The 15,018-nt window shown below is 49.2% G+C and overlaps 1 protein-coding gene across 3 annotated transcripts in view; it reads left to right on the top strand.

Annotated features, from left to right (window-relative positions):
• Positions 1–6,933, top strand: part of ZNF518B (zinc finger protein 518B) — a 17,694-nt gene extending 10,761 nt beyond the window's left edge. For all 3 annotated transcript variants that reach the window (XM_011370187.2, XM_023536622.1, XM_011370188.2), the window contains one exon: positions 534–6,933. In XM_011370187.2, coding sequence (XP_011368489.1) covers positions 731–3,970 — 3,240 coding nt within the window. In that variant the 5' untranslated portion in view covers positions 534–730 and the 3' untranslated portion in view covers positions 3,971–6,933. The remainder of the gene's footprint in view (positions 1–533) is intronic.
• Positions 6,934–15,018: the final 8,085 nt, after the last annotated feature.

The raw sequence follows: 15,018 nt of genomic DNA, 5'->3' as shown, positions 1-15,018 counted from the left end.
AGTCTTTGTTTACGTAAAACCGTCAGTATTGACTTTGTGGAAGCAAATGGAGAGAGAGAGAGTTGGGATCCGAGCCGATCCTTAGCTGTAATATAGGAGCAAGTGGCCACCTGAGCCGAAGCTCGGGCTCCGCCGCTTGATTGTGTGTGTGAAAATCGAAACGACACCCTCCTGTCCTGTTAGGCTGACACGGACTTGAGCCTGCGGAATTGCTAGGTGCGCTCAGACGCTTAAAAACCACCGTCACCGATCAGAGGCTCTTCTGAGACTGCTGATTTCCTTGCTCCTGGTACGGTTGTGGTTGGTCTGAAGGATGAGTTGTAGGGGACTGAGTCTGAAAATATTTTCAGTTAGGCTTGTCATTTGCCAGCTGTGTCGTATCCTGTGTTATTAGCAGCGTGTGTCTTATGACACTATGTCGAGATTTAGCATAAATTCCCACGCTCATCGAAACATAGGGTACGTTTGGAAATAGCTAACCCTTAAGTTCACATATTCATCATGCTTTATGGTTTCTTTTTTCCCCCCTTTAGTGTTGTCTGGAGTATCCAAGCATTGGAAACAGTCATATTGGGGGACCATGAACGGCCTACGGTGGTGTACACAAACATAATTAATATGCTCTCGGGGCGTAAGTCCGTCTCCGCCAACTGCAGAGCGTACTGAAGGATGGCGCCGCGGGCTTCGGCCTTGTGAGGTCTGTCTCAGTCCCAGCGGACTCCGTTTAGAAATGCAGATAAAGAAGATGAAGGACATCGGGCAGCAGCTGTTGACTCCGCAGGTGAACGATGGACGTAGCTCTCTGACCATGTCGCCCAGGCAGCCCAGTGCCGACAGAGCGACTCGGCCGGACGGGCAGGATGCTCAGACTCTCTTGTATCAAGGCTCAGAGGCAGAGGCTGCCGCGATGCCCACCGCTACGTGCGTCAAGTGCAAGAGCGTGCACAGGGTCCCCCTTCGGGACTTGAGAAAGGGTCCTGGGCAGAGCCCAGCGGAAGACAGGTACGTGTGCTTCCCCTGCAGCCTCGGCGGGGCGCCCCCCAGCTTTCACTTTGGGAACAGCGACCCCGGCGCTGCGCAGGTGGGGAACAAAACGGAGACCGTCTCAAGTGCGGTCAACAAGTTCAAGGTAAGGAACTTCAAGCCCGGCAAATACTATTGTGACAAGTGCCGATTTTCCACGAAGGACCCTCTGCAGTACAAGAAGCACACGCTCCAGCACGAGGAGATCAGGTTCATTTGCTCCCACTGCAGCTACGTGTCCTACACCAAAGGGGAGTTCCAGAGGCACCTGGTGAAGCACACGGGCATCTTCCCGTACCAGTGCGAGTACTGTGACTATGGCGCCATCCGGAACGACTACATCGTCAAGCACAGGAAGAGAGTCCATGAGCGGGCTGGCGGGAAGCGGCCGCCCAAGACGGCCGCCAGGCTGGAGCCGAAGAGAGCGGGCGCGTCGAGGCAGAGCGCGGAGCTCCCGAGGGCCTGCGACCCGGGCCTGGCGCCGCACGGCAAGCTGTCGGACCAGCTCTCGAGGTTCTCCCTCCACACCGACAGAGACCGGACGCGCACCCTCGCGCTGCCACCCGAGGCGAAGGGCCACCAGAGAGACGTGGTGTGCGTCCCAGACAAGGCCACCCTGCTGGAGCCGAGCGCGGTGTCTGTGCTGGAGAACAAAAGCGTGGAGGTGGAGGTGCTGTCCCCCGCCGAGGAGCCCGTGCAGCCGGGGATGCCGCTCACCGTCGTGGCCCCCGCCGAGCTGGTCGTGCCCGCCCACTGCCTGGCCCAGCTGATAGACGTCAAGGTTGTCAACGGGACGCAGCAGCTCGTTCTGAAACTCTTTCCCCTGGAGGAAAACAGCTGCCTGGAGGCCGGCGGGGGCGATGCAGGTCGAGCCCAGCGGATGGCCAGGGAGAAGGGCCCGAGCGAGCAGGAAAAAGCGGTGTCTGCGGATCGGACAAAGCCGCGGACCGTGGAAGGGAGCGTCGGCGACTCCGGGGGCGCCGGGCATCTTCAGCCAGCTGTGCAGAGACAGCTGAAGAGCGTGAAGTGGGTGAGGTCGTACGACTTTTTCATGTCGAATTCCGGCGTGCGCAGCTCTGGGGAGCCCCTTCTCGCCTCCGACAGGGCCGAGGATGCGCAGAGAAGAAGTCACATGTTTCCGCACAGAACGGCCCTTCCCCCCGCCGCCTTGAAAGGTCACTCTCCGTCACCTGGAGAGAAAAGCAGCGTCTTGTGTGGTCTCGGCGCCGCCTCAAACCCGTGTCCGTACAAAGCTGCCGTCTCTTTCTCTGAAGACGGAAGACACCTGCACAGGGACCCACAGCGGTTACTTCCTCTGGCTGCGTCTCCCGCTGCCATCTCCTACCCAGGAGAAAAGGGCTCGTTGCCCATGAGCAAAAGTGACTTGGAATCCCGAAGCGAGATCAGCATCCCGGTGACAATGGTTCCGTCTGCCAGGAAGCTGAAAGCCAGCCAGGCGGAGGACCACACGGCTGTTTCAAACCTAGGCCAGATTTCCGCTCAACATAAAAGCGAGTATTTACACATAAACATAACAGGGGACAGAATGAGGTCTCAGCAGCCTGGCCACAGACCTCTGGAGGTCAAGAATGTGGAAAAGACCGGCGACTCTTTCGAGGGCCCGGTCATCTCGTCCGTCTTTTCTCTGAGCTCCGGATCTGAGGACGTCCCCGAGGGCGTTAAGTGGAATAGCTCGACGTCCAAAATAAAGTCCATCGAACTCTTGCGCAGGAAGATAGCTCAGTTAATCGAGTCCTGTGGCAGGCCCTCCTCCCTGGCCGCAAACAGTGCCCATCGCCGCCCCGTAGGGCCGGCATCGAAGCTGACGCCGAAAGCTGCCCCTGAGGGTGTTCAGGAAATTAACGTGGCTTTTGCCGGCGCTGGCTATTCCCGGGGTTCGCTCCCCAAACCTCAGGATGGTGGTGGCGTCAGTGCCCAGCGTACCCATCAGCAGATGTACCCCCAGTTCGTAGAAGGCAGCAGTGGGAAAGCTGACAGCCGAGGAAACCGGAAGGCTCCGGTTGCCACTCCAGTGTTGATCCCCAAGGGGGCAGTGTTGAGGCTCCTCAATTCCTCCAAGGATGCCCGCATCATAGAGGCTACTTGTGAAGCACCTGTCAGCATCCCTTGCGCTGAGACTCGGTTAATAAAACCCATTCCGTTCTGCCCAGTGAAACAGACAGACTCAGACCTACAGCCTCTGACAAGTGAGCGGAGGCCCATAGACGCGTCCCATAACATTGACACGCCTCATCGGCCTAAACCAAGAAAAGAGAGTGTGGTTTGCAGCAGCGCCCCGAAAAGAACCAGCCCCCTGTACGGGCAGCAAGGAAGCAGCGAGCTGAGTAAGCAAGGGAGACTGCTTTCCAGAAGTCTTTCCCTGAGTAAAAATAAAACCAGACAAGTAAGCTCGACCAAGAGGAAAAGCAAAATTCAGGCAGATCCCGTCCGCTGTTTCAAGGACCCTTCGATTTTTCAGGTCGCTAGACAGCTCCGGCTGATAGCGGCCAAACCGGACCAGCTGATTAAATGCCCCCGTCGGAACCAGCCCGTCATAGTGCTCAACCATCCCGACGTGGACTCGCCAGAGGTGACCAACGTGATGAAGGTGATCAACAAGTACAAAGGCAACGTCCTCAAAGTCGTCTTATCGGAGAGGACCAGGTGTCAGCTAGGCATCAGACGCCATCACGTGCGGCTGACCTACCAGAACGCGGAGGAGGCCCGTCACCTCAAGAGGCAGATGATGCTGAAGATGAAACTGAAGAAGGTGCATAAGAACAACTACCAGGTGGTGGACCCCTCGCCCGACGATTCACAGTGCATATTTAAGTGCTGGTTCTGCGGGCGGCTGTACGAGGACCAGGAAGAGTGGATGAGTCACGGCCAGCGACATCTCATAGAAGCGACCAGAGACTGGGACGTTCTTTCTTCCAGGGGGAAATAAGTTAAAAATTGGCATTTGAAGCAAAAATGATGTGGGTTTGTTTTTGTTTTTGTTTTTTGTTTTTTTAACGTTTATTCTGGTTTGGGTTGGGATTTTTCTCTCCCCTCCCTGACCCTAGAGGAACAAAACAGATTGTAGGAAATGGGAGGATGGCTCTTTAGACCCCTCGTAGGAGCGATGGGACCCAGGAGTCCGGCGTGACGCGAGACCTGTGACTGGAACTTGGAAGGTGTGTGAAGCCCCCGAGACTGTGTGCACAGATTCACGAATCTGCGTTTTTCTGGAGAGAGGTGAAGCTCTCAGCAGATTGTCAGTGGGACCTGAGGCTTGTCCTTGTTCAGGGTCCTTTTATTCTGAGCAGACACAGAACCTTGTGATGCACGCCGAGGGCGAGGCGAGAGTGTTCTACACCTGCTCCTTAGGTAACCAAGGGCTACTGAAGAGCGATACCCCTGTTTGGGCGTGCACGTCCCCTGTTCTTGGCCTTGACTGGTCTCCTGAGTATTTGGTACATAATGGGAATTATATTTTCTGCTGTTATCTTAGATTTGGTTCTAGAAAAGCAGCCATTCTTTTAACCCCTATTCCCCCTTAATAGTTCTAAGTGTTTTTTATAGCACAGAAAGCTGTGCGTTTTTGGGGGGTTTTTTTGGTTTTTTTTTTTGTTTTTTTTGGCTGTTTTAAAAAATGATTCCGAGAATTTGCCTGAATTTGCTACTTCAGCAGAGGTGTTAGGAGAGAAAGAAAACATTTTCAAGCTTTTGCGTTCTTTTTAAATGTCTCTGTGACAATTGGGGAGGGAACGTGCCTTTTTGCAAAATGAAAGAAACTGATCACAGGGGGAAAATGTCTGAAATTAAGTCTCCTGTTTGCCCTCACCGCTCTCATAAACAAAATGACCAGTTGAAGATGTGAATGACCAGGCTTTTTCCAACTAGGTAGAACTTGGGAAGATCTTTCAAGGTCAGGTGGTAAGCAAGCACACCTGCGACTTTAATGTGGCTGAGTTTTCATGGGGGGAACTCATCGGAGGCCGCAGCCGACGGCTGCACGCTCTCCCCATCACTTAGGGCTTGGCCCGCAGATGCTGCCCTCCCAGCTCACAGCCTGCTGTCCCTTTGCGGTTTTTCTGGACAGGCTCTCCCGCGGGAGGAGGCAGCTGGCCTCGGACTCACGTGTGCGCACATCAGAAAAAGCCGTGCGGCTTCCGGGGCAGGCGGCCGGATTGGCCCGTGCGGCTCCAACTGGGCTTTCCTCTTCACCTGCCCACTTAACTGGGTACCGGCCGTCACCTCCGACACAAGTGGCTTGGCCACAAGGCAGCCCCGACCCCTGTGTCTGCCTCCCTGTGGGGACTGCTGCTTCCTCAAGGGATGTGTTGGCGTAGGGAACGAAATGGGGGCGTTACCTCTGAAAAAGACTCGAGTGAGATCTCCGTTGCGTTGGGTAGTCAGAGACTTGATTTTTTTTTTTTTTCTCCACGTGAGAAAGTGTTAGATCATAGATGATCCTCGGACAGGCGGGATTGCAGTTCTTCGCAGGCGATTCTCATTACAGGTCGTATTTCTTCTGTGTGATCCACACGTGAGCATTCAGTCGATTAATTGGTTGATTTTTATTGAAATTTAAAATTCGGATTTTTATATGTGTATATACGTATGCGTACACATATAAATATTTTTTACCATATGAAAACCGCAGTAGCTGATTTTCTGATTTCTTATTTTGTAATGGAGTTATGTGGGCTAGGAAAAAAATATTAAATGTTTTATATTCTAGAAAATTTATTTTTGAAGTACCTTTTTCTAGTGGTCTGATCTCACTCAGAAAACGGAAGCACAGTAAGCGGTGGGCCTGCTTCGTGAGAACAAAGAGGAGTAGAAGCCCCTGTTGGACATTTCGTGACACTGCTTGGTCCCCGTGCATTTCTAGTCGGTGCTTTTTTGGGGGGAAATGGCGTTTGTGGACTTCGCCGCAGACAGGAGAGCATTCTGAAGTTTTATCCATTTTTTTTTTTTTCTCTTATACCTCACTACTGAGTAGCATCTTTCCCGAAAGGTTTGTCCTGACCTTTTAGGAAAGAATGACCACGAATCACATCGGAGCGTTAAGTGTCAAACATAAAATATTTACATTTTGCAGCATCAGCTGTTTTTCAAGTATTACCCACGAGTACAGAGCTAACTTTTGTGAGGAGATGATGCAGCTAAGCTTTGTGGGGGTTTTCAGAACCACAATCCCTGTGAAGGGGTTAAGAGCGTTCCTGGGAGTCATGAAAAATGAGAAAGGAAAAACGAGCAGCCTCCCCCACGTAAAGAGCTCTGGGAAATCGCTTGTTAACATGTAGGCGAGCGTCACGAAACGGGCGTGTCATTTCTAACAGCTGGAGGTGGCAGCAGCGGAACTGGGCTCTCTGTGCCCTTTCTTACCTCGAAGGACCTCTACTCACAAAGTTTTATCAAGAGTACTAATAGAATCATTTTACACTTATTTTTTAAAGTCGATTTTCTTTTGGGGATCAGAAGTGAGATAACCTCATTATATTTATGATATGGCAACGTGTTTTTAAATGACTCGAAGTAGACTCTTAACAGATTATATTTTACTCAAATGTTTATCCCCACCCCCAGACAATTTAGTGAGTCCCTCTTACGGGCCAAGTGCCGTCTGTCAAACTAAACAGTGTGTTAACCCTCAAAAGCTCCATCCGTCTTTCTCGAGGACATGCTGTAGAGACCGTCCCAGAAAATGAAGATGCGATGATACTGCTCGGCCTTTGGATTAACTATTTGAATCTGTCAGCGTCAACGTGAGCAAAAAATGGAACGCTGCATAACATGTTTTAAGCATTATTATAAGTCCTGCATTAACAGTTCGTGTGTCTGCTGCTCTGTTTTTGAAACACGTTTGTATATAGATATAGAAGTTGGAGTAAATTTTGTTAAATAAAGCAACTAAAATTTTCTCTGCCCTTTCATTTCAAACGTTAAGCAGGGTGGCAGTTACACAACCTGTCTTGTACATTCTGAACCACATGAGGTCAAGGCAGCCTCGTTGAACACAACACAACACAGGTGCTTTGAATGCCACCGGGATATATTTTGAATTAGATGCGCTGCTGTTTATGCACGGGAACCCTGCAATGAGGCCAGGTTTTTCTGCTTCGGCTGAAATCCGCAAGAGATGCTGGTTTGGGCAGCAGGGTCCCTTTTCGTGCCATGGTCAGTGGCCTCTTAGGATGTACAGGGCACCTGACCTGCCCTCCACGTGCAGCCTGTCAGCTGGGAGGGGGGCCTGGGCGGGACGAGCCTCCCGGACCATGTGCGTGTAGCTGCGCGGCTGATGCCATCTGTCCTCATGTGACTGATCCCACATGTTTGGGAGGGAGGAGTAAGATTTGGAGAGGGCTGACTTACCCCGTATCATCCCGGCGTCCACGGAGTCCAAAAGGGAAAAGAAGAGAATTGGCCTCCAGATGAAGATTGGCAAACCCCGAGGACAAGACGACGCGACTTGCTTAAATTCAGCAACTGGGCTGGTGGTTAGCTGAGCTGCAACGAGTCACTATCCTCTAAGCCTACAGAGGGCGTAAAGTTATCACCTTTGGTTATGTAGGGAAGAGTAACGATCAAATCGGGCAGTGCAGGGTTTGCATTAGGCCAGGACTGCCCAGGGCTGGCTACGGGGTGAACGGGAAAGGGGCTGGGGCAGAAACTGACTGCAAGGCCGTAAAGGCAGGAAGTGGCAGTCACTCATCCACATTTGATTAGGACAGAAGCTTAAGCTCAGAGATTAACGTCACCTGATTCACCAAGTTTACATGCAGATGAGTGAAATAATCTATAGGACAGTGTTTTGGCAGGAAGCACCATAGTGCCTCTCATCACTATAAGGCTCTTGGCAACACGTAAAGCCATGGGTTGCCACAGGTTACACTTGGCATCAGTTACCTTAAGTTCCAACTCGAATCAGACACACTAGTTGGGATGAGATACCGTGCTAAGGAATTTGGACTTACCCCAGAGCCGATAACTGCGAGCCACGTATGTAATCTCAGCTTTCCAATAATCACATTTAAAAGTAAAAAAAACAGGTGAAATTATATATGACCCAATACATCTAAAACGTTAAACATTTTCAATCAACAAAGTACTAAAATATTTCATGTCTACATAAGAAATACAAGTATTACAGTATTTTTAAATGAAGTTCAGAAATCTGGTATTTTAAACTTAACGGTATGTTTCTATTTTGGTGCTAAATTGTCACTTATAATGGGACTGTACTCCCACATAAAACGAGTCGTGTGGAATTTTAGATTGCTTGTTTTTAAATTTAAAAGTCAGTCCTTGAGTCACCCCGCCCACGTTTGACGTGTCCGTGACCACGTGTGTCTACTGGCTGCCGTATTAAGCAGCACGAGGGGAGGCAGGTGTGTTGTAAATACTAGCTTTCCTCCTGAGCCTGATGCTGGAAAGATTGAATTTTATTTCTGCATCTCTGAAATTAGGGTAGACTCAGACCCACAGTCAGGGAATGCCAGTTCTGGGCCAGATTCTGTACCAATTGTCCAGCAATTCTATTTCTAGGTCTAATACCTTAAAGAAATTGTTACACCTGTGACAATTTGTGGTTATTTATTTTGCAACTCTAGTCAACCAAGCAAATGTTTATTTCTCACTCACACTGCACGTCAACAGGCTGTTAGGGGCCTGGTCTGATGGGGCTGTCTTGTCTTGGAGCTATGGCATTGGAGCTGTGGCTTCTCCATCACTATAATGGGGGAATCGAGAAGGGTGGGTGCTGCACAGGCAGAGAGCCACACAGCACTTCCACTCACGGCCTGGGGCCCAGAAGAGGTCCCACGGCCCCCCAAAAAGGCTCTGCAGCCCCCGTCTTGGTGCACGGAAGAAGCATGTTCACCACTAACGCTCTCCAGCACCCTGGGTCAGAGGCTGCGTGCTGGGCGAGTATACATGGCAGTCACCTGTGTGAACGGCAGCTTGCGAAATGGTGACAGCCAGCTGAGCTGGTGAAGATGGGACAGACAGGATCTTCCACGTCGTCTGCTCTTGAAGAGGCAATGTGCTGTTCTCATTTTCGTTCCTCTGATTCCTTTTGCAAGTATTTATTGGACATTTTCGTTTTCTGTGTACGGCCTGTTGGCAGTTCGTCCATTTACTATTGATTTGTTTTAAACTTTTCAAAGGAAATATAAATATTCTTAAAAATCGATAAAATTTTTTGGGGGGGTTGGTGCTTTTTATGCTTCATTTTAGAAATCCTTTCCTACCTTCTAGGTCAAAACAATAGTCTTTTCTATTAAATTTAATATTAAAAACTTCAAATCGATAATGGACACAATAAAATACAAACGGTCAGTTATACACTTTGTAAAAATCTTTTTCAATAGAATCTGGGCCCAGTTTTTTTTTTTTAATACAAAAGAAATGCCTAAAGCATGTTAGTCATATGCTCACACGAGTCAGTCCCAGGTAACTTAGTTGTCCTAACGTCGATTTTTGTAGTGTGTGCTTTTTTCCCTGGATCTATGGATTTGTGTGTGTGTGTGTGTGTGTGTGTGTGTGTGTGTGTGTGTGTGTGTGTGTGTGTGTGTGTATGGCTGGGTCTCTGTGCTGCTGCATTACGCTGTTTCTTGTAATTTTTCAGTTAATTCTAATAATACAGTTTACCAGCGACAGATGTATTTACAGAGTGGAGAGACTTCCCCTAGCAGATATTATGAAGCTACAGTAATGGCCTTGGCTGCTCTTGGCTCTTCATATGCATTTTTAAATCAGCTTGCCAATCCCTGTTGAGATTCTGATTGGAAGAACATCGAACTTACAGATGCATTTGGAGAAAACTGGCATCGAGGGGAATGAATATGTTACTACCATTTGGCCTAGTAATTGCTTTGAAAATGTAATAGAAATAAAATTGTGCTGGACCAATAATCTTTTATAATTTATTCCCATTATTTTGGAGGAAAAGACCTCATTTACAGTAACGAGAAAAACTCTAAGTTGCATGATCAACACCATGAAGGAAGAGAAAATTTTAGGCCATATCCCTTGCAAATAAGTTCAGCAAAATTGCCAAGTGCAAATTCACTTTTAAAAAGTCAGTTGAATTCGTAAACAGCAGCGGAAGTCGCTCTAAGAAGAATGCTCCTATTGCTTCTCTTTGACAATTTAATAAAAGTTCTAATGAAATACGGAATTAAAAATGGGCATCCTTGTGTTTCCTACATAAGCACAAGATTAGCGCGTCAGAGAAATCCATATTGGAAGAGACAGAAGGTTTCCTAGAGTTTCATGATTTTATTTAAGCATAACTTGTGCCATAGTTTCCAGATAATAGATTTTTAGAAGATATATTCTTATCGGCTTAAGGCAATTTCCTTTCATCCATAAGTTGCTCAGGCTTTTTCATAACTACATTTATGAAACTGATGTAACATATTTGAGTTCCCTTATAAACCCTAATGCAGTGTATTCCCTGAATAAATTTTTCTCATGTTAAATCTTACGTTCTTGGGATAAACCTTACTTCACCATGATCTGTTTGTTTATATGTATACACTGCTGAGTTTACAGATCTAATGTTAGAATCTTTATGTAAGTGACTGGGCCGTTACTGCCCTTACACCATTTTATTTTCAAGATATACTACTCTCATAGGTCGGCTCACTTTGTTTCTTCCTCCAGTGCAGGTTGTTTCAGAGAGCAGAGCTCAGCTGCTCCGTGAAGTGTTAAGCCAGCTCACCTGTAAAAAGATGTCGGACTTACATCTTGAGCAGAGAAGGAGAAGCGTGACTGGGGGAAGGGGGAAGCTGGAATGTCTCAAATACCAATTTGATTTCTAGGATTATATTTTTTTCAGGTTTTTTAAGTCAACTGTGCAACTCTATTCTGTTCGATTCTGTTTCCCTAGAAAAATAGAAACAATAATCACGTCTTTTGGATATTTACATGCAAGTAGGATGATGCATGTTATTTTGTGGGACACACAAATCCACATGTGATTGTGTGCATATGCTACATCTCCCATCTCAAATCAGTCAGTCGAGGGGGCAGTCACTTGGGTAGGTGTGCGCCAACAAGATTCTGAAAGCGAGACTCCATTCAGTCCATGAGCGTAGCCCGTAAAACCTCTAAAACCAGATTTCCTCGTCTCGGACATGAAGACGTGCCTGTGTGGATGAGGAACAGCTAGGAAGCAGACGGCGCTTGTCAGAGAATGAACCTTGATCAGGCCATAGCGAACCCTCTTGGCTGCCGCCATTATTGTCACGATGTCACATCTTCAGATGTTTCAGAGGATACCAGTCATTCATTTTCCACAGCCCCAGTGCCTAATCCGGACTATCCCACTGGCATTACTGGGGCATGCCTAGTCTAGACCGCACTGGGGGGTATGCTCATCTTTGGGGGACCCAGGATCCCAGATAAAAAGCCCATTATACAGAGCTGTCCAATAGCAACACTGAGCCTATACTAGTCAGAATAATGACGAAACTCTAATTTGTAGTGGCTGAAATTTAGCAGAGATTTACGTGTCCTCATGTGCGGTTCGCTGCAGGCTGGGCAGGGCTCCCGCTGGCCTTGCTTCAGGGACTCCACAGTACAGAACATAGAAGAGAGGGCCCGCTCTTAATGGCCTGAGCCAGGAAGTGATGCATGCCACGTCCCCAACGGTCCTTCAGCCGGAAGTAGTTCAACATCTTCAACGGCAAGGGAGGTCAGGAAACGTAGGGGCGAGCGCCCAACGCTCGCAATCAGCAGCTCACCCGAATGACTGAGTGAGCGCCACGACCTCGCTGGGCCTCAGCACACACAGTGTCGCACTCAGCTTCACCGCATCGGCAGTGCCCGAGTCTCTGGTCCCGTCGCCAGCCTCCTGAACCAGAACCGGCAGCTCTGGGAGACCCGCATGCGGGTCGGAGAAGCCAGCTGGCCTAGCACACTGCTTCGGCGTCCGTCCCTTCATCGGGCTGATTCTTTTGTTTTCTTTCTGGAGAACACCTGCTCTGATTGTCTCATGCGCCCCACCCCCATCTTGAGGTTAGGGATTAGATGTTGCCATGGCACTGCTCTTAGCCTTAGAAAATGAAAGGGGGGCGGAGGGGCGGACTACTCGCGATCCGGTGGGGAAGACACGTTCTGCTATCAGAGAAAGCAGCATATGCAGAGCCCCGGGTTATAATTACTGTCAACGTGAACCAGGGCAAAGGGAAGAGAGGGGCGAGCAGGAAGGGAGATGGTAGAGGGCTGGAGGAGTGTGTCCTCGGGCTGGACAAGCTGGACCTTGACTCACAGAAATCCAGTTTGAAAAGATGCAAACCAACATGTTAGTGCGGTCCAGTCGGTGAGGGAGGAGCTTGCTCAGATGTCGTCTGTTGACGACGGAACACCTGCTTGGGGTGGCTGTCATTTCATGGCCCGCTTATAAGGTAGCTGGGGCCGAGGGCGGGACGTCTCAGAGCTTCATGCACAGAAAGCTCGTGACTTACACTCTAAAGTTTGAGGAGCGCTGGTTTGCTGGGCATAGAAGTCACAAAGGATCTGAGTAAAACAGATTCTGATTCAGGAAGCGCGATGTCACCCATGCTGCCATTCCAGGGACCGCCCTTTGAAGTCTTAAAGTCCTTTCATAAAAACAGGTCAAGCAGTAGCTGCTAGGGAGAGGCGTCGAGAGCCTTGCTACTCAAATGTTCTTACTTACTTCTGTGAACTGACGATCGAAAGCACTTGTGTATTTAACTTTGTAATTGACCCTTTTGAGCCCAATATATCCAACCGTAAACTTTTCAGTCTTGCCTCAAAAACTAAAGGGTAAATAGTGAATCCAATTGTGGGGGAGCCAGCGCTCATGCACCTCGACTCCTCTGACCAGCCTGATCCTAAGGCAGCTGAACCCCATCCTCCATATCCCTCCCTGCCATCGTCACCCCCGAGGGTTTGACAATGGTTATTTGAAGTGTAGACGTGAATCACCTGGGGGTTTTGAATAAGATTTTATAACGAACCCCTGGAGAGCCCCACGCTGGTCTCATGGTTTTAACCATCACTAGGGTGTCCGGGCAGGTGCTTCTGGGCCGAGCAGGTGGCACTAAGGTCCCCATCTCCCACCTCACGCTTCAGCCAGAACCTGCTGTTCTTAATTTGTCTCGAAATTTGAGGAACAGAAGCAGTTTGACCCTTTAGAAAACTCTTCTAGCCTTGACTCTTTTAGAAATCAAAGCTGGCGAGTCGCTTCCTTTCTTCCTGCCTCAATGTTACACAAATCCGTCTTTTAAAGGGTTGTGTACTAAATGTAGAGAGAAAGGAAAGTTCTTTCCAGTTTTTATTCATTTTGAGTGGAAACTTTACTTAAAAAATCCATAAAGGAAATTTATGATTTAGAACTCAGATTCTCCAAAGATCATTGTTGGTGGTTATATTCACACAAACATTCACACAAACATTCTCTAAACCTGGCAGGTAGATCTGCATGCCCAAATACGGTTAGAACTGAGATTTGTAAAAGAGCTAAAAGTTATAAAAAGCTTAGGCATAATATTTTAATGGAACATTTTAAGAGCAAAATACATTTTTAATCAGTAAAATGTGTTGAACTGAATAATAATGCTATTTATTACTATTATTATCATCAAGTAGAGCTGGAAGGGACCTTATTTCAGTACATCTAAACCATGTTCTCAAATGAACTTCCTGCTGCATACCACCTTCTAGAAGAAAGGCTGCTCTAAAGGCCAGGAAACCCAGGCAATTTGAAACAGAAGAACTGAATTTGGGGCAGCTGGTCTAGGGCTGACTTCATACCATTTAGAGCTGTGGTCCCCAACCTTTGTGGCACCAGGGACCGGTGCTCCTATGAGCGTCCTATAATGCCTCAGGATTTGAGGTGGAGCTGAAGCGGTGATGCCAGTGCTGGGGAGCGGCTGCAGATACAGATGAAGCTTCGCTCACTCACCCGCTGCTCACCTCTTGCTGTGCGGCCCGGTTCCTAACAGGCCACGGACCATGGACCAGTCTGTGGCCTGAGGGTTGGAGACCCCTGGTTTAGATGAAGCCTACGGGATGCGCTCAGCCCCACCTGAGCTATGGCTGTCCTTTCGGATTAAAGTTCTAGCCTACAGATTTGGCTCTGAAACAGTAAGAACAGGGACATCCATCAGCGTCTGGTCAGCCACATGGGAAAGACTTGCCTCTCTGCATGGGGGGCCTTAACCAAAGCTCAGACACTTCTCCCATAATCTCGGCCTCAGGCACCCTTTGCCAAGGGGATGGCTGCCCAGGCCCAGGCGGAGTAAGGTCAGCCACAGAGCATCACAGAGCTCCCGCTCACAAAGTCCTCATCAGCCTGATCAAGTCAAAGCAGGCACCACTGCCGAGCAGCGGACCACGAGCTCTGGGGCCCACCAACTGCTGGTGTATTAAAACGGGCGCTTACACCTGGCTAAACCTAAAGCTTACATCTAGTTCCCTGCTAATCTCATTCCCAGCCACCCGAACGTGTCTCTTGAAGCCCCAAGCCAATGGACCAGGATGCTAGCATTAGCAATCGGCCTTCCTAAAACCCTTTTGTCCACTCTCAAATTTGGAATCGACTGAGAGACGACACAGAAGCCAGACGGTGTTAAATGTGTCACCTTCATGCCTGACATGACTAGGTCGGAGCATGCAGCTCATGTGTGTGGTCACCACGGGCCTCCTGATAGTTCACGTCCGTATAGAGACCCGAAGCCTGGACACAGACCCGACTGGATGGACACGGGGCCAGTCTGCCCGTCAGTGCCCCGCCAGAGGAAGCAGGAGAGAGACCGCGTCCTGTGGGCGCGGTCGATTCAGAAGAGAATGAGCATCGAGGTGGCCACCGGGCACGCTCAGTTCACTGCCCGGAACACGAAAGGTCACTCATCCTGTGTCAGGAGTGCAGGACGCAGGGAGGAGAGCTGGCAGCGTTCCTTGTTCACTTCTCGGGAATAGAGCAGAGAATCCCGCTTCAGGTGAAAATGTGAGGAGCGGGGGTACTGGGAGTGC

This window comes from Pteropus vampyrus, unplaced genomic scaffold (genome assembly GCF_000151845.1).
Source record: "Pteropus vampyrus isolate Shadow unplaced genomic scaffold, Pvam_2.0 Scaffold163, whole genome shotgun sequence".
Classification (NCBI taxonomy): Eukaryota; Metazoa; Chordata; class Mammalia; order Chiroptera; family Pteropodidae; genus Pteropus; species Pteropus vampyrus.
The sequence above is the reverse complement of the archived record's forward strand: the minus strand, read 5'-3'. Positions and strand labels throughout refer to the sequence as shown.